General features: G+C 41.5%; 1 protein-coding gene across 1 annotated transcript; it reads left to right on the top strand.

Moving 5' to 3' along the window:
- Positions 1-9,220: 9,220 nt before the first annotated feature.
- mettl23 (methyltransferase like 23) lies at positions 9,221-26,514 on the top strand. The gene is made up of 5 exons (XM_034191230.1): positions 9,221-9,367; positions 10,606-10,710; positions 11,409-11,646; positions 17,078-17,162; positions 26,097-26,514. The coding sequence occupies exons 1-5, from the start codon at positions 9,275-9,277 to the stop codon at positions 26,254-26,256; spliced, it is 681 nt and encodes a 226-aa protein (XP_034047121.1). The 5' UTR covers positions 9,221-9,274; the 3' UTR covers positions 26,257-26,514.
- Positions 26,515-26,696: the final 182 nt, after the last annotated feature.

The following is a 26,696-nucleotide window of genomic DNA, read 5'->3' as shown; positions in this document are numbered from 1 at the left end:
AGATCTATTTAAAGGAACTGAAGGAGGAGGTGTGTCCATAAATGACTGACACAACAGCTGTTTGAACTTGAACATAATGTAACTGACCTTGTTACAGTAAATGAGTCCAACACAAAACGAAGCTTTGAAACAAATTCAGCCAAAAGTCCAAATTTGGCAAAAAAACAAAAAAAAAAACAACCCTATTTTAAAAAAGAAATTGTCAAGAAAAAACAACATTCAGAAAATTTGCGCTTCTAAAAATGTCATAATAATAATTATAATGTATTAAACACAGTCAGTAACACAGAAGAAACAGATTAAATAAAAATGAAACAACAAAACAAAGATCAGAGATTTTGCATGGCTTTGATTCAACTCAAAATTCAAACAATCTGTTGAATTCAGGGTTGTTGTTTTTTTTTTCATGTTCTTTTGGATTGCTATCTTACAACCAGAGGACAAGAGGGTCAGAGGGTCAGTCTTTACTGTACACTATTATGAAGGAAACAGATGACAAGGTTATGGTACAGTATATCCAGAAAGTTTTCACAGTGCTTCACTTTGTCCACATTTTGTTAGGTTACAGTCTTATTCCAAAATAGAAGAAATTGATTTATTTTTCTCAAAATTCTACACACAGTACCCCATAATGACAATGTGAAAAGTGTTTTTGTTTTTTAGGTTTTTGCAAATTTATTAAAAATAAAAAATAAATACAAAAAAAAACTAAGAAATCACATGTACATTATTCACGGCCTTTTCCTTGAACCTCAAAATTGAGCTCAGGTGCATTCTGTTTCCACTAATCATCCTTGAGATGTTTCTACAGCTTAATTCAAGTCCACCTGGGGTAAAATCAGTTGATTGGACATAATTTGGAAAGGCACACACCTGTCTACATATAAGGTCCCACAGTTGACAGTGCATGTCAGAGCACAAACCAAGCATGAAGTCAGAGGAATTGTCTGTAGACCTCCGAGAAAGGATTGTCTCGAGGCAAACCTGGGGAAGGGTACAGAAATATTTCTGCTGCTTTGAAGGTCCCACTGAGCACAGTGGCCTCCATCATCTGTAAATGGAAGAAGTTAAGATCCATCAGGACTCTTCCTAGAGCTGGCCGCCCATCTAAACTGAACAATCAGGGAAGAAGGACCTTAGTCATGGATATGACCAAGAACCCAATGGTCACTCTGTCAGAACTCTAGCATTCCGCTGTGGAGAGAAGCCACCAATCCACCAATCAGGCCTGTATGGTAGAGTGGCCAGACAGAAGCCACTCCTTAGTAAAAGGTGCATAACAGCCCACCTGGAGTTTACCAAACGGCACCTGAAGGACTCTCAGACCATAAGAAACAAAATTCTCTGGTCTGATGAGAGAAAGATTGAACTCTTTGGTGTGAATGCCATGTGCCATGTTTGGAGGAAACCAGACACCATCCCTACAGTGAAGCATGGTGGTGGCAGCATCATGCAGTGGGGATGTTTTTCAGTAGTAGGAAATGGGAGACTAGTCAGGATTGGGGGAAGATGAATGCAGCAATGTACACAGACATCCTGGATAAAAAACCTGCTCCAGACAGCATGACAATGACCCTAAGCACACAGCCAAGATATCAAAGGAATGGCTTCAGGACAACTCTGTGAATGTCCTTGAGTGGCCCAGTCAGAGCCCAGACCTGAATCTGACTGAACATCTCTGGAAAAATCTGAAAATGGCTGGGCACCGTCGCTCCCCATCCAACCTGATGGAGTTTGAGAGGTGCTGCAAAGTGGAATGGGCAAAACTGCCCAAAGATAGGTGCACCAAGCTTGTGGCTTCATATTCAAGATGATTGAGGCTGTAACTGCTGCCAAAGGTGCATCAACAAAGTATTGAGCAAAGGGTGTGAATACTTATGTACATGTGATTTCTTAGTTTTGTTTTTGTTTTTTTTATAAATTTGCAAACATTTAAAAAAAAAATAATGTTGGCATTATGTGGTGTTGTGAGTAGAATTTTGAGGGAAAAAATGAATTTATTCCATTTTGGAATAAGGCTGTAAAAATGTGGGGGGAAAAAAAAGTGAAGCACTGTGAAAACTTTCCAGATACTCTGTAGATACAGTGTCAAGGAGAGAAATGTTAAAGGGCAGATGGTGGTCCTTTTTTTTTTTTTTCAGAAGGATGGAAATAGCTGTGATGAATACTTATTTTAAAAGGAGGAGGACTTTGGAGGTGAAGAAGATGAAGAGAGAAATAAACCAAGGGTCAGATGGTAGACGTGCAGCGGATTATAACGAAGAAGAGCTTTTATTGTCATTGTACATATATACAATGAAATTTGTCCTTTGCAATTAACCCATTCTACTGTAATTACAGTTAGACACAATCCAACCACTAGGAGCAGTGGGCTGCCACAATTCGGAGCCCAGGGACCAACTCCAGATGTAAAGACGCTACCTTGGTCAAGGGCAGAAAAATCTAATGTCATTTTAATTTCACCTTTATTTAACCAGGTTAGTCCCATTGAGATCGAGATCTCTTTTGCAAGGGAGACCAGGGCAATTATAAAGTTTCCAATTCACCTAACCTGCATGTCTTTAACTGTGGGAGGAAACTGGAGCACCCGAAGGAAACCCACGCGAGAACATGCAAACTCCTGGAGAGGAGGCCTACAGAAGTGGGGACAGGCTCCTGTACAAGAAGGGCAGAAACACACTAAAAAAGAAGATTAAAGCTGCAAAGAGGAGCTACTCTGACATTCTGAAAAAACAACTCCTAGCCAATGATCCTGCAACAGTGTGGAGAGGTCTTCAGCATGCCACCAATTACAGTAGACCATCCCCCCAACCTTTGGAGAACCCATGTCTGGCTGAGGAGTTGAACATGTTTTATTCCAGCTTTTAAAGGGACCCTCTCACACCCCTCACCTACTGTAATGACAATGGACTACCTGTGTCCCTTGACATCTCTTTCCCCCTTCCCTTTGCAACACCACCCACACTGTTAATCTGTGAAGAGGAAGTATGCCAGCAATTTTGCAAACAAAAGATCAAAAAGGGTCTCCCCCTCATGTCTGAGAGCATGTGCTGATCAACTGGTGCCCATCTTCACCCAGATCTTCAACAGATCACTCGAACTGTGCGAGTTCCCCTCCTACTTCAAACGCTCCACTATTATCCCAGTCCTAAGGAAACCCTCCATAACAGGACTAAATGACTACAGGCACATCATCCTGACATCTGTAGTCATGAAGTCCTTTAAACAGCTGGTGTTGACCCACCTGAAAGACATCACAGGACCCCTGCTGGATCCCCTGCAGTTTGCCTACCGGGCAAACATATCCGTTGAGGATGCAGTCAGCATGGGTGTACATTATATCCTGCAACACCTGCAGAGATGGAGGTGAGGATCCTGTTTGTGGACTTCAGCTTGGTGTTCAACACCATCATCCCCGACATTCTCCACAAAAAAACTCTCCAACCTCTCTGTGCCAGCTCCCACCTGTCAGTGGATCTCCAACTTTCTGATGGACATGACACAGCAGGTGAGGCTGGGGAGCATCACATCTGGTACATGGACAATCAGGACCAGCACCCCCCCCAGGGGTGTCTGCTCTCCCCATTGCTGTTCTCCCTCTATACAAATGACTGCACCTCAGGGAACCCCTTTGTTAAACTCCTGAAGTTTGGGGATGACACCAGCATAATTGGACTTATCCAGGATGGTGATGAGGTTGCATACAGACAGGAGGTTCCTGGGATCCACCATCTCCCAAGATCTGAAGTGGACCTCCCACATAGACTCCGTCAGGAAAAAGGCACAGCAGAGTATGTACGTCCTCAGACAGCTCAGGAAGTTCAACATGCCCCAGGAACTGCTCATCATCCAGTCTGTCCTGTGCATCTCCATCTCTGTTTGGTTTCCCTCAGCCTCCAAACATGACAGGCACAGACTTTAACGAACTGTCAGGTGTGCAGAAAAAATTATTGGAGACACCCTGCCCGCCATCCAGGACTTATACTGGTCCAGGATCAGGAAGCAAGCTGGTAACATTTCTGCAGACCCCTCACACCCTGGATACACACTGTTTAAACTCTTCCCCTCTGGCCAACGTTCCAGAGCTCTGTATGTCAAAACCACGAGACACAGGAACAGTTTCTTTCCACAGTTCATCGCACTGATGAACAACTTAACCTGCCAAAAAAACTCACTAATTCATATAACTCATGTACAACTTCAATCTGTTCTTCTATCTCAAACATTTTTTTCTTTTTGTGCATTTTATTTGCTCATCTTATTTGCACATTTTACTGTGAATTATTGTGTTGAGTGTATATTCATACATGCATAGAGCAAGTGTACAGCTCAAACTGAAGTCAAATTCCTTGTATTCTTGTAGATACTTGGTGAATAAAGGCTATTCTGATTCTGAACATGAAGATTTTGTGTCGTGGGCTGCCTTTGTCTGCCTCTCACCTACCCTTTTTACACCCCCCCCCCCCCCACCCCCCCCCCACCCCACCCCCCCCCCCCCCCCCGGCGCACTCAGAACCAAAGAACACCTGCTGCTTATCAACAACACGCACCTGATGTTCATGAGCGGCTCATCAGGAGCGGGTTACTTAAACCCCAGCTTTGAGCTCAGTCAGTGCTGGATTCTTCATTGATTCTCCATGATTGTGACCTCGTCATTCCTGCCGCTTCCAAGCACTCTGGCATCTAAGCTTTCCGCAGTTCATTTCAAGGTAACCTGACTACCTCTAATTCCCGTATTCCAGATGGTGTTTCCAGACACTTTCCTGCGTGGCTTCCATGCTGCATGCTCCTGGCTCCCATGCCACCTTCTGGACGACATTACTTTGGAACTCATCTGCTCTCAGCCTCAAAGCACATAGCTCTGTCACTTTCAACTAAATTCCTGCATGTCTGTGAGATCCCGTTCTCATGCTGCTCCTGTTTGTGACTGTGCATGACCAAAAACTGTTTCCAAGAACTAGTACCAAGAACTGTATGAATTGTGATGCAGAACCACTAAGAACTTTCCAAGCCATTTCTAAAATCAAGTCCTGCTTAATTGGAGCTGCATCACAAGATGCGCAGCACCTGACCTCTGACCTCTGAAGATAATTTATGAACTGTGAATGATTTCTGAACAGTGAACCTTATTTCCTAGATTGTGAACTTTATTCCTGGACCTGTGAACATTCCTGTTTTAAGCCTTTATTGAACTGCTTGTTGTTGAAGGCTTCAGTGTTACCAGTGCAGTCACTCACCTCCGTTCACCTAGTTCATCGGCTCAGTGTGTCCCACCTGGCTCCGGCTCCAGTCCCATATACTCCTGGATTCAGTTCTCTTACAAGACTGGCTCGGAAAACTGCAGCTACCTGATTCCTACTGCTTCAAGCGGGTTGACTCTCCACTCTACAGGCACCAGCACAGCATTATTTGTTTATTTATTGTAAATAAATCTCTTTTCATTCACAACCAGTTCTCTTCCCTGCTCCCTAGCGTTTGGGTCCATAGCCTGTACCGGTTTGGTCCTATCCGGACCTCTAACCACAACATTTTGTATAATCCTGCTGACAAACTGTTGGAAGTAAAAACAGACACTTATAAAACAATCATCAAATCAACAAATACGTTATTAATAAATTCAGATTAAATAGGAGATTATTAAAGACATTATTAAAGTTTGAGATTAAACTTTGAGATTAAACTTTTTTATTAAACTTTGAGATTGTTAAAGTTCTTTCTTATTCTTAAAACTAAACACATTTTAAAAAAATCTAATTCCTCCTCAGTGGATACACTTATAATTACAAACGAACATTGTCCTGAGATCAACCAAATGGTTGGTCGTCCAAGTGCACGTGTGTTCATGCACTGTTAAAATTTTACAAAAAGCATCAAAAATTTATTCTGCAATATTCATACGTGCAAACGTCATAATTTAACAATTTGTCAACAAAAATTTCTTCTTTTTTTTCCCCAAAAAGTCGTCCATGTCCAGCCTTCAGAAACCCTGCTGAAGAAACTTTGAGTAAGAATGTTTTTTGAAACTTCACTCAAATCTCTTGTCCAGTTTTTAGTCAGATGACCTTTTTAGCCAGATGAGTTCTACCTCAAGGTTCCGTCCCCATTTCTTCATCTGTTCAGATGAAGAAAATGTTACGCGACATGAGTGATTTTACAGTCAGAGATGTTTGTGTTTGCGGAACAGTGGGCATCACCCAAAGTTGGACGTTTGGAACCTTTCTCCTCTGGATCAGGTTCCAGCTGTCGGCACCACGAACCTCCAGGAAACCAACTCCCCATCAGGTCTCGGCACCAATGTGCAAAGAAACATTCAGTTTCTGTAAACTTTGATTTGGGCGAAAACGGGATTCTGACCTGCTCACGTAGGAAAAAACTCAAAATAGTAGAAAATCAAGGAACGCAGGGAGGAAGGAATCACTCGTAAGAGTTTATTACGAATAAATCTGTTGGTGTGAGCAGTTCTCTGATGAAGGCTGATGGAAGAGAGTGAGTTTACCATCCTTGTTTGTTAGTGGGATTAGAGTTTGAGCTCAGGTGACTGAAGTGCCCTGGTGGTTTTGGGGGTGAGGGTGTGAAACATGCTGAGGTTACTGTTGGAATGAAAACCTGCAGAGTCTTCGCTCGTGGAGAGGTGCAGCTGTTATGGCTGAAACTGGAGCTCACATGCACGCTCCGTGCATGGCTGTGTTTGTTCTGTTCTGCTTCAGATGGGCTCAAACCTTCAGCCTAAATATAAACCAGCTCCTAATCAGGTCTGGAAAGACGCACTCTCTGGGGACTTCAGTCCAGTCCAGAGTCCTACTGGGGACACTCCTGTGTGACCCGTCCAGATATTAAAATACACCTGGAGCCGCGTGAGCTTAGTCATCTTCCTATCACCACGTCTGGTCATCTCAAAGAACTCCAGCGTCACTCACTGCGTCACCATTTCACACAAGATGGCAAACATTTCCACAGTATGTTGGTGACACTTTGGGAGCAGAAACAAAATCGCTTTTCTTCTGGTGATGTTGTTTTGTTGGCCTCAACGCATGACACTTCCACACAAAGCCACTGGAAATTATCCAGATGGTCTCACAGCTGGTGTGACTTCTGTCCTGGTGTCAGGTGTCTTTATCGCCGTCTACAGTAAATACTCACTGGCCACTTTTTGTTAGGGTTTTTTTTAGAAATGGTACCAAGTGTCTTTGAGACACTTGGTACCATTCTCAAGAGAGACCTGTTTCAGTTAGACGTACAATGCTCATTAAAGCAGATATCTAATCAGCCAATCACACAACAGAACCTTGGTGCATGTAGAGTGATGAAGGTCAAAGGTCAAACTGACCACCAGAGTGTTGACAAAAGAAAGATTCAAGTGGCGCAGGGTGTCTTATAATTCTAAAAAAATGCTGGGAATGAATTCAAATTAACCACATATCCATAAACTCAATTTTGCAACATTATTTTGTATTTAGAGTTGGCTTCCCTTGCCTACTAACATATATGTGAAAACTGCAGATATGTACATTTTTGCCTAAATAACACAAAGGGTTTATCAGGAAAATCATGTGGCAAAGTGAATGCTTGCATTCAGTTATTCATTCTAATGGTGAAGGTCTGTAAGATTTTAAGGAAACCTTGCCACTTGATTGACCATAAACAGTACTAAGTGACCATCTGACCACAACCTTCTCCATCCATTATATTGTTTGCATCGCTGTAAGTCACACGTGGCTGTGTTGAACTGGCATTTGCTTAACATTTTGTCAATACCATAAACAAGATGCCATATTTTTTGTCTCCAGGCAGATCACACATCATCATACGAGTTTTGCAGCATAACTGACACTGACACGGACAGACCAAACGAAGCTGTCGCTTAGGGTATTCAACCTGAAATCTTTACTCTTTATCATGCTATTTTTCAAAATGTGATTTGAATTATTTCATTTTACCCCTTTTTGGACATTTTTCAAGTTGATTTTTGAATACTATGGAGAGCAAGAGCACCAGAAAAGCCCTATTAGGAAAGACCAAGAACAGGTCTACAGTGACACTGTAGACCAAGAACAGGTCTACAGTGACACTGGCAGGTTTTTCTTTTGCCATGTTGCAACTTTCCTTACATTGAAAGGTCTCTGGAAAATAATAATTTTGAGCATAATCACAGTATTTCATAAAATGCCAGTAGCTGCAAGAAGCAAAATCACAGAGAAAATGTTTAGATATCTTCTTTTTGTACAATAAAAGTTAATTTAAGGGTGATTCTTTAACTATGGGAACTACTGGCCTTGTAATTTCCACCACCTGCCTTACAATATAAAGCGCCTTGGGGCAACTGTTTGTTGTGATTTGGCGCTATATACATGTGCTCTGATGTCACTGTTTATCTCCATAGAAACTACCCAAACAATCTTTCATACAAACTGTTTAGGGACATTACAGTGTTGTGGTGGAAATTACGGCAATAGTGTGGGACAGCTACATTTTGTTTAAAAAAAAATCACAACAGTTGTATGACATTGAATACCCCAATTATGTTTTGATTATTTTACTGATATTTTATTCAGAGATATTTTAAAACATTAGAAAAAATGTTTCTTTACCATTCATTTTTATCGTTGAAGATCAAAAGTCTGGGTGTGGGACAAGCACAAAACGGCAATATTTGCATATAATGATTCTGAAAAAAGGTGAAAAAGTCATCATAGACTACTAGAACAAATTTCTTAAAACACTTTCATTGTAAAGATAACTATAAAAGTGTGAAATTTCCCCTTTTTTCTGTTTTTCATACAGTATGATCAAAGGACATAAGTGCCCGTAGTCTAAGAATCACCCTTAAACTCATAGGTGTTTTTCCTCCAAAAAAAGCAATAATTGTCCTCCTTTTTGCGTCCTCGACAAACTTAATATGTTTTATTGCTAAAGAGGAAATAAAACTTAAGGAGAAATTGAATATGGTGATTGTGTTCAGTGACAGAAAAACAGTGACGTGGCAGCAGTCGCTGCATCAGCCCAAATTCACCAACACGCTTTAATAATTAATTTTTTAATAAAGAAAAATAATATACGGAATTTATAAATAAACGAACATTCACTCTCCAGTCCGACAGGTGGCAATAATATACCCAGAGTCAGATGTGCCAAAAATAATCAGAAGAAGATGAATGACGACGCCTCATTGCGACACCTCGGCATTTTGTTCAATGGAGCTGTGCTAGGTGGCGCTAATGCACCTAACCGCTGGTTGCCAGTCACCGTCAAACGGAAGAAGGAAGAAGGAAGAAGAATGGAGCCGAGCGAAGCCCATACGAAGGCTGAAACTCGCAAAGTCTTCAGGTTCGAAGAAAACGGCTCGTCTCTCTGCGTGTCGATCCCCGAGGTTTGTGATTTCCAGATTTAATAATTAAGACGCTCCTTCAGTCCTCGGCAGGAGGAGTCAGGGTCTAGTTAAAAATAAAACGAGGAAATGGGAACGTGTGTTAAGGTTTCATGAAGCTTAGTTGCAGATTCGAAACGTTTCAAACGACTCTTGTTTTGGAATGTTTCAGCATTCAGAAAACATTTTTGTTTTATTAGTGAAACACCGATTACAAAAACATTGAACATTTACCATATTCTCTGCAATTTAATTATTTTATAAATTTGTCCCATTAAGTGCTGCAAAAGTTAGTTTATAAAATAAATTCAGCCTCAAACATTTGACTGTTTACAGCAATGTATGTGATAACCTGCAGAGTTCGCTGCTTCACTTTGTTTCATCATGTGTTAATCATATGACATCCATCAGCGCCCAGGAGTAATGACGTCATTAGTACTGAACACCTGTTTGATTGATTGATTTTTATTTAATTTTTTAAAGATGCTTTGGGGCGTTAAACACCAAAACAATTTGTATTCACAAACTAAAGAAGCACTTGTTGATTTGACTAAAAGCTGCATATCAGCACCCTGGACTGACCATCTCAACTTCATTCTCATCATCATACCTTGAGCAAGAGATCTTCTGTGTCAGAGTGACGACTTGAGCTTCTTGAGGAGTGCGGAGATACGAGTTAATGTCATTGCCTGAGATTTCCTTCTCACTTGGTCACATCATTGGTGTCTGACCTCTGAACTCTCTTTAGGATGAGTCACACACGGGGGAGCAAACAAGACCCTCTTACCCCTGTTTTGGTCTTGGTCTTGGTTCTGTGGTGTTCTTGAGCGACTGTGTAGATCGGGCATCCTGCATGAATTAGCAGCTACATCATCTTGTGGGTAGCACGGTGGCTTAGTGGTTGGCACTGTTGCCTCACAGCAAGAAGGTCATGGGATCACTTTCCATCCTGGACCTTTCTGCGTTGAGTTTGCATGTTCTCCCCGTATTCGCGTGTGTTCCCACCAGGTGCTCCAGGTTCCTCCCGCTTCCAAAGACAGGCATATGAGATGAATTGGTGACTCTAAAATTGGCTGTAGGTTGTTGAGGTCGCAGGTCAAACATGCATTTCCTCTACACCATGCAAACCGCTGGTTGCTGCGAATTATATTGTAAACTTTTTGCGACGTGATCCAGAAAGACCAACAGAACAAACTCTTGCTGAGAAAAGGCTTTCTGTTTACGGTCTGTGTTGTTCTCAGGTTTTGGACCCTCAGTATGGCATGTATGTGTGGCCCTGTGCTGTGGTTCTGGCTCAATATTTGTGGACCCACAGAGAAGAGCTGAAAGGCAAAACAGTCCTGGAGGTAAGATTCATGTTTCGTTTTACATCTGAAAAGCTACTTAACTTTTGCAAAATCAGACCAATCAGATCAACTGCAGCCTGCTCACTGCCATTTTGTAAGCGAATGGGCTGTGAAGCCCACAGGTCCAGTCTGACAAATGGGTATTTTTGGTATTTTTGTCAATGTTTACGTCCACAAACCCAAAAATGAGGTCAGCGATCATGCACTAGCTCCTGTCTGTGTGTACATGTCTCTTTGTGAGTTAAGGATGACCTTATGCCATCACAAAGATTACACAGACATTCTGTTGACTGCCAGATTTTAGACTTGTTCAGTCTGGCTATTTTCATTTTTCCTTCTTAAATTAATTACTGTAATATGACTAATCAGGTGTGAGATTCTGTATGATGCCGTTCAGGGTGTTAGTGTCAAACATATGACCTCATCCGCCCCTGGAATTCTTCACAAGATGAGAAGAACCTCATGGATTGTCATTGGATTTATGACATTCTGTAAATATCAGTTCTCCAGTTACAGTGGGGGGAAAATGCTGATGATTTTGGGTCTGATGATCTGTGCCAAAGTGAAGAGTTGGTGTTGGTTAAAGGTGTGACTGCCCGAACTAGTGGACTTCTCTAAGGAGAAGTCCACTGTTCTCAGACTGCTGGTTGACATCCCGCTGCCATCCTCTGAACACCTAACTGACTTTTTCTGCACAGCTCGGAGCAGGTGTAAGTCTGCCAGGTGTTGTGGCTGCAAAGTGTGGTGCAAAGGTCATCCTGTCAGACAACGCCAACACGCCACGTTGTCTGGATAACTGCAGGCGGAGCTGCAAAGCCAATGGCCTGAATGATGTGCTCGTACTCGGACTCACTTGGGGAGAGATCTCACCTGACCTGGTTCTCCTGCCTAAACTGGATTTCATCTTGGGATCAGATGTTTTCTACGAGCCTGCAGGTTTGTCATCCACAGCGCTGCTGTTTAGTTATTGGATCTCTTTGTTTCGGAACATCCTCAGATTTCCAGAGTTATGTTCAACTTTGTCTGAAACAATTTAGGATATTAAATAAACAGTGATGGGAGTTTTCTAGGAATTCCCAGAAATCCAGGTCTACTTCCGTGGCGAACGTTTCCGGGTGATTTTTGTTTTCCTGGAGCGTGTTGGATTTAGTCTGTGGTCTGAATTTGTGATGTTTGTATTTGTAAAATCGTTTGGAAACGCCTCTGATCAGACGACACAGTGGATATTAAGTCTCACGTTTTCATGTCCTGATCTGAGACTGAAGGATAATTGTAACATGCTGCTGCTCGTTACAGATTTTACTGTGAACGCCGGGTCATGTTGAACCTACAAAGAAAATCGATGGAAACGTTCTGCTGCAGGGAGATGATTTAACTTCATCAGGAATAAATGCAAATGGACCAAAACTCTGACCCAACTTTTTTTAACCGTTTATAAGGAACAGCTGACACTCCCAGTAAGTCTTTGATGTTATGGCGCAGTCACACGGCACTTAACGAAGGGCAACAAAGCCTTGACGAAACAAGAAATCTGGACTTTCGTTGGCATTGTTTAACGTTCGCGCAGCTTCGTTCCTGCAGCTGGCGCTTCAGGATTTTTAAAAATGAAAAATTTGAACGAATACTACCGCAGGCTTCAATTTGTCTGTATTTTATTTTGCTGTCGATCTTGACGATTTCTTATTGTTTGTTTAGTTTTTTAATGTTAGTGTTTAGTTTGACTTCGTACGAAGGGCAACGAAAACCTCAATTCGTCTGTTTCATTTTGCTGTTGTTCTTGGCGTTTAAGTTTGTTTGTTTTAGTTTTTGTAACGTTATTGTTTAATTTGACTTTGTTCAAGCAGCTGAATGTTTTCACACAGTGCAGAAGCCGGTTTGTGAGCGCTGAGGCTGCTGCTGCGTTCATGTACCGTCAGAAATTACAGGGCAAACTCAACCTGTTTGTTTGGATTTTTTTTATCTGGGTGGAGAGTCAGGTTCAATGGGCTCAGGCACCTTATATAGGCCAGAATTCATCTTTTGTGTGGATACAATTAATTATTTTGCTACAAGCAACTGCTGAATTTGAAACAACAAAAAAGTTGTGTATTTTCCAACGGTACCTGAACGCAGTGGTAGCAGCAGCTTCTGCGTGCGCTTATTATTTAATGCAACAATACGAGTGTAGGAATGACAATCCAGCCCTTATGTACATGTGGCAACAGGAAGATAATTCAAATGATTATATAAAGAGCTGTTCTGGAAGACAGAATTCACGTTGTGGATCAGCTGCAGCTGGTGGAAATAACCGCGCGTGTGAGTCAATGTGCGTTCACACGGACTGATCAATTTACTGCTCTGATATATTCAATCATCTTTACACTTATATTTATTCCCTGTTTTGACAGTTTTCTGTTTTTATCTCTCTCTCTCTCTCTCTCTCTCTCTCTCTCTCTCTCTCTCTCTCTCTCTCTCTCTCTCTCTCTATATATATATATATATATATATATATATATATATATGCTTAGTAACATAATATAGTGATAAAGCAGTGACCACAGCACACCAGAGGTTTTTTGTTTTTTTTTTTGTTTGTTTTTTTAAACTGGAGCAAGACATAGCTCACAGCGTGTCGTCAGACACTGAGGATTCTGATGATAAAGGAGATGGTCCCTCTTTTGTTCTGGACGAGGAACCAAAGCAGGTGGACCCACCGACATGGGCACAGATCTCCACAGCTTCTGTTTGTAGTTTCTCCAGGACTCAGGCGCTATGAACTCCGTCCCACCGCCGGCTCCTGGAACTCAGGGATGCAGACACACACTACTCCAGCTGTGGCTCCAGGCACATTTCATTTAAAGCGTCGAGATCGTTAGCTTCGGTTTTTTAAATTTCCTCTTTCGTCCCTTTTTTGCTCTCGTTTCGAAGGCTGTTTGGTCGTAAAGCTCTTTCGTCCACCTTTTCAATGAATTGTGACTTTTTTTTTTTACTTTTTCCCTTCATTCAGGAATCGTCGTGTGCCATGTGACTGGGCCATTATATCATGTTTTTGACTAACTTCGTTGTCTACATACATAGCTTGGGTCTCCGACGAGGGTGGTCGCATCTCCTCCACTCTCCATTATCTCTGCTTTCTGCTTTAACCTTCAAGTTCCTACTTCACCAGACTGTGAATTCCTCAAATTATATTGGATACTGGATCTATTGGACTACTATTGGATTTACCATGGAATTGATCAGCTGGTCTCTGAATGCTATTGACACCATTTTTTCTACAAGAAGGTCAGGACCGGGGGATCCTACCTGCCCAGATGGAATGTATCCTGCGGGCCATGTTCTCGACTCCTGGGGCTCTTGGCGTGTGGCATGCTTGGCACCTTTCTCCGTTGAGGACATCGAGGATTTATTCATTTTTGGTCTTATGGTAGCAGGGCTGGTACTTTTTGGCTTATGTGCTGCCCTGATCTACCGGAAAATTGGCAAGATGGTGGCATCAAGAACCACGGCCCCTCGCTTGTCCGTCATGATTAACGAGGTTGGCAAGACAGTGCATTCTCAGACTGCGATGACTTTTGAACTCAGATGCAAATTGGATGACATCTTGGAGCAGATGCATGCCCTGCAGTTGAAGTTGGAAGTTTTCGGAGGCCGGTGAATATTCTTAATTCATAATTGGGAATATTCTTAATTCATAATTGGGATTTGGTTGTTCAAGTGGAACTGTTAAGTGTTTTTCACTGCTCAGCCACAACACTCCAGGCTTATCAAGCCTGAAGGACAAATTGCCCACTGTTTTCCTCCAGAGGAATTTATTCAGGCCATGGTGAGATTATTCGGCTCCTTCTTATCTCAACCCACAAAGACAATAAACTGACAGACTTACATATGGACAAAGACTGAAGCACCCCCACACCCCATCCCAGCCACTGCTCACGCCATCCCTCTCCCCTGCGGCGGCGCGACTCCAGTTGCAGCGGCTACCACACATTCACATTGCCTCAATTTGGAAAACGGACTGTTTCAAGTTTAGTGCACATAAACAATGTCAAATGTATATGTGTTGTCTTAATTCTGATGTGTGCCATTATTATAGTAAACAAGTAATAATTGTGGATTAATTGCTGTTTGTGGAAATTTGAGTGTGGATGTAATCTCGTTGTTGTTGCACTTGTAATGACAGATAATAAAGCTATCCATCCATCCATTCATGTTATTTTACACAAATCAAAATCTACAGTGCATCTGGAAATTATTCACAGCGCTTCACTTTTTCCACATTTTATGTTACAGCCTTATTCCAAAATGGAGTAAATTAATTGTTTCCCTCAACATTCTACTCACAGCAGGGGTGGTGGCCAAGTGGTTAGTGCACTTGGTTTCAGTGTGGAACGTTCCTGGTTCAAACCCCAACCCTGCCACATTTCTCCATGTAATGTGGAGTTGCCTCAGGAAGGGCATCTGGCGTAAAACTTGTGCCAGTTCAACATGCAGATTCTCCTTGGATTTGCTGTGGAAAAACAAGGTGCAAACAAGGGAGCAGCCGAGGGGACTTACAACATTCTTCTCACAGTCCCCCCTAATGACCACATGAAAGTTTTTTTTTTTGCAAATTTCGTTAAAATAGAAAACTAAGAAATCACATGTACATAAGCTTTCACACCCTTTGTTCAATACTTTGTTGATGCACCTTTGGCAGCAATTACAGCCTCAAGTCTTCTTGAATATGACACCACAAGCTTGGTGCACCTATCTTTGGGCAGTTTTGTTCATTCCTCTTGCAGCGCCTCTCAGGCTCCATCAGATTGGATGGGGAGCGTTGGTGCACAGCCATTTTCAGATGTCTCCAGAGATGTTCAATCAGATTCAGGTCTGGGCTCTGGCTGGGCCACTCAAGGACATTTACAGAGTTGTCTTGGAGCCACTCCTTTGATATCTTGGCTGTGTGCTTAGGGTCCCTGTCCTGCTGAAAAATGAACCGTCGCCCCAGTCTGAGGTCAAGAGCACTCTGGAGCAGGTTTTCATCCAGGATGTCTCGGTACATTGCTGCATTCATCCTTCCCTCAATCCTGACAAGTCTCCCAGTTCCTGTTGCTGAAAAACATCCCCACAGTATGATGCTGCCACCACCATGCTTCACTGTAGGGATGGATAGTTTCTTCCAAACATGACGCCTAGCATTCACACCAAACTCATGGTCTGAGAGTCCTTCAGGTGCCTTTTGGCAAACTCCAGGTGGGCTGCTGTGTTTCAGCTCTAGGAATAATCCTGATGGATCTGAACTTATTCCATTTACGGATAATGGAGGCCACTGTGCTCATTGGAACTTTCAAAGCTACAGAAATGTTTCTGTACCCTTCCCCAAATTTGTGCCTCAAGACAATCCTGTCTCGGAGGTTTACAGACAATTCCTTTGACTTCATGCTTGGTTTGTGCTCTGACATGCACTGTCAACTGTGAGACCGTATATGTAGACAGGTGTATGTCTTTCCAAATCATGACCAATCAACGAAATTTACCCCAGGTGGACTCCAATTAAGCTGCAGAAACATCACAAGGATGATCAGTGGAAACAGGATGCACCTGAGCTCAATTTTGAGCTTCATAGCAAAGGCCGTGAATACTTACGTACATGTGATTTATTTGTTTTTTTGTTTGTTTTTTGTTTTTTAATAAATTTGTAAAAATTTCAAACCTTTTTTTATATTGTCATTATGGGGTATTGTGTGTAGATGTTTGAGGAAAAAATAAATGTCATCTATTTTGGAATAAGGCTGTAGCATAACAAAATGTTGTGAATACTTTCTAGGTGCACTGCAACTTCGGGACTTACTTCAAACTGTCTCTATGCAAACTGGATATGTTTACTTATTGAGCTAGTCTGCTAAATCTGCATTTTATGGGTTCTTCTGTTCCATGGGTGTGAAATATTCATGTAGAGGAAAATGGAATATGATGAACATTTAACACCCTCTAAAAGTCAAATATTGGTGGGAAAAAGTTTGTGCATTGTTTTGCATGACACATAAATTGTCACTGTCCCAGAAATGCTGACATCAGCACTGTTTGGAAAAATCTGTGGTGTTGTGGTTCCCATTTATAGAAGTGAACAAGAATCAATTTTAAACCCAAATCTGCTTCTGATATCATGTTGATGTTAATAATAAATAAATATTTTGGAAAAACAGATAGATTGACCTGACAGATTACATCTCAGCCATGAAAGTACTCAACCAGTATACAATGCTGCAACATGTCAGGTCCAAAATGTGCTTTATTTATTCTACACATGTGCTTTATTTTTTCTACACAAGTGCAAAAACGTGTATTTTGGAATGAGCTTATTTAGAGTTCAACTAACCAAATATTGCTCTTTTTTTCTCTCCCCCAGATTTTGAGGATGTCCTCGTGACCGTTGCTTTCCTTTTGAGAAAGAACCCCACTGCCCAGTTTTGGACAACATACCAAGAAAGAAGGTATGTTTTTTCCTCAACATGAATAGTTAGAGCGACACTGCATTCCTGTACTGAGGCAAACTGGTGCCTTAAACCAAACTGGATCAAAGTGAAACCAGCTGGGTTAAGTGCAAATGGCACTAAACTAATTGTGGTTACATGTGGTGAAGAACCCAAAGATGCTCTGTTTGTGTTTTGCTGTCATTCAGACATCATGTTTGTCTTATTTTTGGTGAAATAACCACTAGCAGCAGTAAAATTCGTTCCCACCACCATCTTTACGGCACAAAGAAAAACTCCACATTTAAGAAAATATTGAAACTGTATTAACACGCCAACCTAATTATCAGTCTAACTGAAAACTAGAAGGGTACTCGGTAGAGCGCATACCTCCGCCATGCCACATATCAGTATCGAAGGATGTGGATTCACAAAAGGGCAAACTAATACATTATGCTATATTCCAGAGTTTAATCCGGATCATCACCAAATTTTAATTGATTGATCCTGGACATATTTCCCATCATTCCACCAAATTTGGTTCAAATGCATTCAAAACGTTTTGAGTTATCCTGTTAACAGACAGACAAATGCCGGTTAAAATATAACCTTGGTGGAGTAATAAGTGGATCAGTTTCCTTAAGTACATTTTGTTTGCTAAAAATAGTTAATTTCTTAATTTTTTTTTAACTGAATTATATGTTTTTTTATTATTATGAAGTGACTGTAGTAGGGCTATCTTAATGCAATTACTTTTTCTTATTATTTTATCCGTGTTTTGTTATTGTGAATTATTGTCAGAAGTTGATTGGAATGTATACTTATGTGTAATTTTTTTCTCACGACATTGTTAGTATTACTTTATGTTCAAGCACAAAAGTTACTGCTATTATTGTCAAGATGAACGACTCCTAAGTAAATCTGAAATTATGGACTATTTTGAGTTGATATAAATGGAATTTAAATTGGTTTAAGCAAGCATAGGTGGCACTGTCACCTAAAAGGTTCAAGAAAATTTTGTGAATAAACTGGTTTGAGTGAGTTTTAAACAGTTCTCGACGTGGAATAGACATTTATAATAAGCTTTAAATTTTAGATATTTCCCAGATTTTTATGATTTTTAAATAGTTTTAAGTGTTTTTATGGTGGTAAACTCAGGTTTGTTCTGTAAAGGCCCAGTCATATGGCACTTAACGAAGTGCAACAAAGCCCAAACGAAACAGGAAATCTGGACTTGGGTTGACTTTTGTTGGTATCATTTAACCTTCGCACAGCTTCGTTCCTGCAGCTGGCGCTTCATCAGGATTTTTAAACTGTCAAAAAATTTGAAAGTATGCTGCCAAAAACCTCAGTTTGGCTGTATTTCGTTTTGCTGTCGTTCTTGACGATTTCTTAATGTTTGCTTAGTTTTTGTAACGTTAGCGTTTAGTTTGACTTTGTTCGACCAGCTGAATGTTTTCATACAGTGCAGAAGCCAGTTTGTGAGTGCTGCTGCTGCTGCTGCGTTCATGTACCATCAGAATTTACAGGGCAAACTCAGCCTGTTTGCTTGGATTTTTTTTTTTTTTTTTTTTAATCTAGGTGGGGGTTCAGCACCAACGGGCTCAGGCACCTTATATAGGACAGAATTCATCTTTTGTGTGGATACAGTGAATTATTTTACCAAAAATAAAATGAAAACCACGCTCCTGCCACAAGCAACTACTGAATTTGTAACAACAAAGACGTGTCATTTCCGACAGTACTTGAACACAGCAGCAGCTTATTGTTTTTATTAAATATAACAATATGAGTGTAGGAATGACAATCCAGCCCTTCTGTACATGTGGCAACAGGTAGATGATTCAGATGATTATATAAAGAGCTGTTCTGGAAGGCAGAATTCACGTTATTGATCAGGTGCACATCGTGGAAATAACCGCACATGGGGAGGTAATGCGCAGAATTCACACAGACTGATCAGTTTATTGCCCTGACATATTCAATCATCTTTACACTTATTTTTATTCCCCCTTTTGACAGTTTTCTGTTATAAATCAATATACAAGGTCTGTAAGAAAAGAAATGGACCTTTTTATTTTTTTTAAAAACTATATGGATTTGAATCACGTGCGATTACGTCAGCCAAGCTTGAACCCTCGTGCGCATGCGCGAGTTTTTTCACGCCTGTCGGTTGCGTCATTCTCCTGTGGGCAGGCTTTGAGTGAGCACTGGTCCACCCCTCCCGTCGGAATTCCTTTGTCTGACAACTTGTTGAGAGACTGGCGCTTTGCTTTATCAAAATTTTTTCAGAAACTGTGAGGCAGATCCCAGTGGACACCATTCGAGAAATTCAGACGGTTTTCGGTGAAAATTTTCGGGGCTGATGAGAGATTATGGAGTGTTACTGTCGCTTTAAGGACTGCCCACGGAGCCAGACGGCGCACCGAGCCGCCATCGTCAGCCTGTTTCGAGCTGAAAACTTCCAAATTTAAGCCTCTGTTGACCCAGGATGTCGTGAGAGAACAGAGAAGTTTCAGAAGAGGTCGGGATCAGCAGTTTATCCGGACATTCCACTGTTAAAGGAGATTTTGTAATGAAAGACGTGCGGACGGATTCACGCGACGGGATGCAGCCGCTCATCGCGCAGCACCACATGAAAACGCCTCCATGTTGATAACCATTCGTAAGATTTAGGCGGCTTTCGATGGCTTTCAGTCGAGTGAGTATCCGAGAAATTGTTTAACAGCTGGGTATGTTCAAACTTGTCCTGTAAGGCTTACAACAGAGGTGTTTTGCTGTGGCGCCGCGCCATGAGCGGCTGGGTGCCGACGCGCGAATCCATCCGCACGTCTTTCATTACAAAATCTCCTTTAACAGTGGAATGTCCGGATAAACTGCTGATCCCGACCTCTTCTGAAACTTCTCTGTTCTCTCACGACATCCTGCATCAACAGAGGCTTAAATTTGGAAGGTTTTCAGCTTGAAACAGGCTGACGACGGCGGCTCGGGGCGCAGTGCGCCGTCCGGCTCAGTGGGCAGTCCTTAAGGCGACAGTAACACTCCATAATCTCTCATCAGCCCTTAAAATTTTCACCGAAAACCGTCTGAATTTCTCGAATGGTGTCCACTCGGATCTGCCTCACAGTTTCTGAAAAAATTTTGATAAAGCAAAGCACCAGTCTCTCAACAAGTTGTTAGACAAAGGAATTCCGACGGGAGGGGTGGACCAGTGCTCACTCAAAGCCTGCCCACAGGCGAATGACGCAACCGACAGGCGTGAAAAAACTCACGCATGCGCACGAGGGTTCAACCTTGGCTGACGTAATCGCACGTGATTCAAATCCATATAGTTTTTGAAAAAAATAAAAAGGTCTGTTTCTTTTCTCACAGACCTCGTACATGGCTTAGTAAAGTCATACAGTGATACAGCAGCCACCACAGCACGCCAGCATTTTTTGTTTGTTTGTTTTGTTTTTTGTTTGTTTTTTGTTTTTACAGGCCTCCTGCGCACTCCTGTGATATTTTAGGCTCCGGCGCATTTGAGTCCAGCCGGGAGAGAGTTACTGCACAAAAAGTCCGGCCGGTGTCCTGTCAGGAGCTGCAGGATTCTGTCCATGAACTCTGAAGGGCTTGCTGTCCTCCAGAACATGCAGACAGAAGAGCCTGCTGGCCCATTCAGTCTGACAGTTCAAAAGTTTTGAGGAGGTGATCCTTGATTGCTGCGTATTTGTTTGTAGCGGGGGGTTTGCAGGAGAGCTATCAGCCTTGTTACTGTACAGCTGCTAAGGGCCAACACGACATAATAATATTTTATTTATAATATTTTATAATATTATTTTATTATATCTCTGAGCGAACTGTGCCTTGGTTTGTGTAAACCAGGCAGCAGTTTACAGAAGCATGACATTGAGCATCAAGTGTGAAAAACGTTTCAGCAGCAGCGGACATTCGTGTGTGAACAGCTTTGATCGGTGATCAGAAACACCAGGGTTTTGAGAAAAAAAAGGCAGAAAGAGAGAGATATAGCGCTTTCTCTCCCTCTCTCTCTGTCTCGCTTTCAATGCTGAAACAAGATGGGAAGTTTTAAGTAGCTTGTGACTTTAAATGCCAGTATTTTCTATCTTCTGGAGGGAGGGGAACAGAAGGACTCTGAACTTTGCAATCTGATGTTCCCATCCCTGACTCCCTCCCATCGCTGTACATCTGGAAACCTGAGTGCCATTTACCGTTTTGAGAATGGAGCGCATTTCTACAATGCAAAAAAAAAAAAAAATGATGGCAGGAGTGCGGCAAGGGCTACACATGATAGAACGCATACATTAAAAGCAAATATATGCAGCTGCAAGCAAATCTACGAATGCAACGATACGCCAAAAATTTTGGGTGTACATACAGAGTTTAGAGTTTTGGTATTTGAGAGATTTGAGAAATATTTGGCGTGTTTGGAGTGCGTATTTAGCGTGTGGGTTTAGTGTGGTGGTGTTTTTTGTAAAAATGAGGCGTCTTATGAATGTTGAGCAAGCGCTTCCGTTTTTTTAAATTGGAGCAAGACGGCGCACGCAGTGCGTCATCAGTCTGAACCAGACAGTGAGGATTCTGATGATGATGATGGAGATGATTCCTCTGTTGTTGTGGACAAACAACTACAGCAGGTGGATCCACCGATGTGCACACAGATCTCCACAGTGGGTCGGATCGTGCTTCTCTTTGCAGCTTCTCCAGGACTCAGGTGCTACAGAGCTCCGTCCCAGCGCCGAGTCCTGGAACGCAGAAAAGGATGCAGACACACACTACTCCAGCAGTGGCTCCAGGCGTGTTTCGTTTAATGCATCGAGATCAATGTTAGCTTTGGTTTCATTTTTTTCCTCTTTTGTTTCTTTTGCGCTCCTCCGCAGGCCATTCGGTGATGGGAAAAGTCAAAAGCTCATTCGTCCACCTTTTCTCGATTATTTGTGACTTTTTTACTTTTTCCCTTCATTCAGGAATCGTCGTATGCCGTGTGACCGAACCATTAAACCAGTTTTGATGGTTCTATGATCTACTAATAATAGACTAGTTTTAAAGTCGTTAAAACAATGGTCAGCTGTAATAAAGTGGAGTTGCTCTGTTTAAAGCCAAGATAAATTGATTTTGATGTTATACAAGCAAGTTAAGTAAACTCCATCCAGTGGCGACTCCAGAGATTTTTTGTTTTTGTAGTTTAGTTGATTTAGTCAGTTTAGTTCAATTGATTTCATCAGTTTAGTTAAGTGTCATGTTGCCATTACCATGACTGTACTGCATTTGATGTCTCTGTTTGTGGGTGTCTAAAATTATAAGCACCTGTTTGTAGCAGAATGCGGAAGAGACTAAAAGCTCTCTATGTGTGCGTGCATGCATGTAACTTTGATCACGGGCAAACTGCGGGCAGCTGGTATTTGCTGTTTGGTATGCTTATGTATTTTGGGTCAAGGATGAATGCCGCCAAAATGGAACAATGGATGTTGCTAACTACATTCTGTACTTGCACACCATTCCGGCAGGGGGTGGTAAATCATCTTTATATTAAAAGTGTGTGTGCGTGCATATGTGATTTTATTTAGTAAGTTTAATGTAAGTAGTACATAATATACAGTTGTATTTAAACGTTTGGACACCCCTGATAACTTTCATGATTTTCCTTTATAAATCATTGGTTGTCTGGATCAGAAATTTCAGTTAAATATATCAAACAAACACACGGTTATTTGAGAAGTGAAATGAAGTTTTGAGTATTTACAGAAAGTGTACAATAATTATTTAAACAAAATTTGGCTGGTGCATAAATTTGGGCACCCTTGTCATTCTGTTGATTTGAAAACATTTAGCAGTAATTATTGGAACACAAAATTGGTTTGGTAAGCTTATTGACCCTTGACCACCTTACACCGATGAATCCAATCATGAGAAAGGGTATTTTAGGTTGCCATTTACAGATGTTTCTCCTCTTTGCATCTCTTCTGAGTGGCAACATGGGAGCCTAGAAACAACTCTCAAATGACCTGATAACAATGATTGTTCAACATCATGGTTTAGGGGAAGGATACAAAAAGCTATCTCAGAGATTTCGGCTGTCAGTTTCCACTGTGAGGAACATAGTGAGGAAATGGAAGCCACAGGCATAGTACTAGTTAAGGCCCGAAGTGGCAGGCCAAGAAAAATTTCAGATAAGCTGAAGCGATGAATGGTGAGAACAGTCATAGTCAACCCACAGACCTGCTCCAAAGACCTACAACATGATCTTGCTGCAGATAGTGTCTCTGTGCATCTTTCAACTATACAGCGCACTTTGCACAAAGAGATGCTGTAATGCAGAGGAAGCCTTTTCTGCGTACACGCCACAGAGTCACTTGAGGTATGCTAAAGTACATTTGGATAAGCCAGCTTCATTTTGAAATAAGGTGCTGTGGACTGATGAAAAAGCACAACCTTTTTTCCTATTTGATCCTATACCAACAAAACTGTGTAAGGACCTGTAGCCCATTCTTGGACCGACTGTGCTGGAAATTATAAATCTCTCATTAGCTTCTGGATCTGTTCCTAAATGTTTCAAGTCTGCAGTGATTAAACCATTACTTAAGAAATCCAATCTCGACCCTAGTGTATTGAAAAATTATAGACCGATATCAAATCTATCATTTTGTTCTAAAATCTTGGAAAAAGTGGTTTTGCGACAGCTCGTGGACTACCTCACTGAGAGTAATCTTTTTGAGCCACTGCAGTCTGCTTTTAGAAAATATCAGTCCACAGAGACAGCACAGTAGTGAATGACCTTTTGCGAGCAATGGACTCAGATACCACTACAGTCTTGGTGCTGCTGGATCTTAGTGCTGCGTTTGATACTGTGGATCATCACATTTTACTCAATAGGCTGGAGAATCACTTCGGGATTACTGAAACTGCTCTTGCATGGTTGACGTCATACCTGTCCAGTCGTTCTTACTGTGTGTAATGGCACCTCCTCTGATCGTAGGGACATGAAGTTTGGGGTTCCGCAGGGATCTGTTTTAGGCCCCCTGCTTTTTTTTTTTTCCCTTTATGTAGCACCCATTGGGAATATACTGCGGCACTTTGGGATTCCCTTTCATTGCTATGCTGATGACACTCAATTGTACATGCCAATAACTGCTGGTAATCTCATTCACATAAAATCTTTGGAAGATTGCCTTGCATTAGTAAGAAGTTGGATGTCTAGTAACTTCCTACTTTTAAATTCTGATAAGACTGAAGTTATGATTCTTGGTCCAGCAAGGTATCGGCATCAATTTGATCAGCTAGCGCTTACCTTAGGTTCGTGTGTTATACATCATATGGATAAAGTGAGGAACCTTGGAGTAATTTTTGATCCTACGTTGTCTTTTGATCTCCACATTAGACACATTACGGGGACTGCTTTCTTCCATTTGTGAAATATAGCGAAGATTCGTCCCATTCTGTCTATGGCTGATGCTGAGATTTTGATTCATGCATTTGTCTCTTCTAGATTGTATAAACTATAAATTTCATTTCACTTCTCAAATATCACTGTGTTTGCCTGCTATATGATATATTTAACTGAAATTGCTGATCCGAACAACCAGTGATTTATAAAGGAAAATCATGGAAATCATCAGAGGAGCCCAAACTTTTACATACAACTGTAATTGTAAATACATAAAAAAAAAATACATGGATGACACAAGAAAGTGAAAACACCTATGTCCATTGTGGTCTGTTTTAAAAATCAAATGACAAAATAGAAATAATACTATATATGATAACATGAACCTAAACAATTTAGAAATACATTAAGATAAAAAGTTGCATAATTAACAGGAAATAAATGGGTTGAGTTCCTTCCTAAAAAATTATTGAGGTCTAAGGTTCTAAAACATTCTGGACTCACACACCATTCCAATTCATTGTAGAAACTTTACTTAATTTATTACCACCCTTGAAATAATATCAGCTACCTATTTTATAAACACAACCCAATAGGGTGGTCCTCATTGTGCAACGTTTTGACATTTCATACTCTGGCCCCTGAATCGGTTCCAATGGATGAAAAAAACTTCCATCCATCCATCTTCTACCGCTTAGTCCAATTAAGGGTCGCGGGGGGCTGGAGCCTATCCCAGCAGTCACAGAGCACAAGGTGGGGTACAGGGGACAGGACGCTAGTCTGTCGCAGGGTCACAAATAGACAAACACAGACACACCCACACACACACCTGCGGACAATTTTAAAGATTCCAATCCACCTAACCTGCATGTCTTTGGATGTGGGAGGAACCCGGTGCACCCGGAGGAAACCCACGCAAACACAAGGAGAACATGCAAACTGAAAGGCCATGGGAATTGAACCCACAACCTTCTCGCTGTGAGGCAACAGTGCTAACCACTAAGCCACCGTGCTGCCATGAAAAAAACTTGCTGTGTAAAATTTTGTTTGAATAAATTCATTTTTAGAGGTAGCTCAAAAGCATTGAAATTTTTCTGCTATATAACGCTTTATAAACTAAAGCTTAATGCTGCCCCAAACCATCCTAAACACATCAAAAGTCCTGATGAATCCTCCTGGCGCTCACTTAGAAATTCAAGATGGCCTCAAGTGATTTTCAAAATTTAGTTAGTTTGATGTTCTGAGCCTTGTGTTTCACTTCACAAGACTGTTTTAAGACCTCAGTTCCCTCATAACCTCATATACCTGAGTCAGTCAAATAACACTGACACTCCCTGCTCAATACTGCCGCCTTGTGGGCAAAGCAAGAACTCCTCCTGTAACTGTGTGTGGTCGAATGATTAATCAAATAGTTAAATGTTTTTTTTGTTTATGTCACGTGAAGTCGTGTTGTTTATGTCACGTGAAGTCGTGTTGCTTCTTGCAGTCGAATATGTTGTTGCATTTGCGCATCCTGCAGGCATATGAAATCAATGCAGGTTTGGTTCTGACACTTTGACATCTTTATGTTTTAGTGCTGACTGGTCGATTGAAGCGTTGCTGCGCAGATGGAAGCTCGAGTGCATCGATGTTCAGCTGGAAAGTTTTAATGCTCATAAATGTGACCTCGCTGGATCGGATTTGCCGGGACGTCACATTGTGCAAATGATGATCATCACACTACCACCAAAATGAAGACTCACAGACTTGACCGCCGTCACAGAAAGAGCTCAAACTGGCACAGAAAACTAGAACAGCACGCATGCTCTGCTAACAGAGTAAAAGCTACTTTCACCAGTTGACATAGGAACTGTCACAGGACTTCTGCCCTCAGCTGGCTGGTGGAGGTAATTACAAGGTGTGAAAATAGAGATGAGCAACTGTATCTCAAGACCACATCGAGAGAAATGAGAGCCCCCCCCCCCCCCCCCCCCCAAAAAAAAACACATTTTTGAGAAGAAAGGGTTTGCGATCAAGATTTCCTGAAGTAATTGATCCTTAAACGGAAATCCATAAGCTACTTTAACTGGAAAGAAAATGTATATATCATGAATGATATTCCCCTTTTTTCGAGACCTGTGTTCATGTTTCGGGAGATATTTTTTCAGTATTCACATTTTGCAATTAACAGTTTG

This window comes from Thalassophryne amazonica, chromosome 16 (genome assembly GCF_902500255.1).
Source record: "Thalassophryne amazonica chromosome 16, fThaAma1.1, whole genome shotgun sequence".
NCBI classification, from domain to species: Eukaryota; Metazoa; Chordata; class Actinopteri; order Batrachoidiformes; family Batrachoididae; genus Thalassophryne; species Thalassophryne amazonica.
This window is presented reverse-complemented; position numbering and strand designations above follow the sequence as displayed.

Excerpts from the sequence above, each read along its gene's own strand:
- mettl23 (XM_034191230.1), top strand. The coding sequence starts at position 9,275 with ATGGAGCCGAGCGAAGCCCATACGAAGGCTGAAACTCGCAAAGTCTTC. Across the intron at positions 10,711-11,408 it reads AAGGCAAAACAGTCCTGGAG|CTCGGAGCAGGTGTAAGTCT; the intron begins GTAAGATTCATG and ends TTTTCTGCACAG. Across the intron at positions 17,163-26,096 it reads ACAACATACCAAGAAAGAAG|TGCTGACTGGTCGATTGAAG; the intron begins GTATGTTTTTTC and ends TTTATGTTTTAG.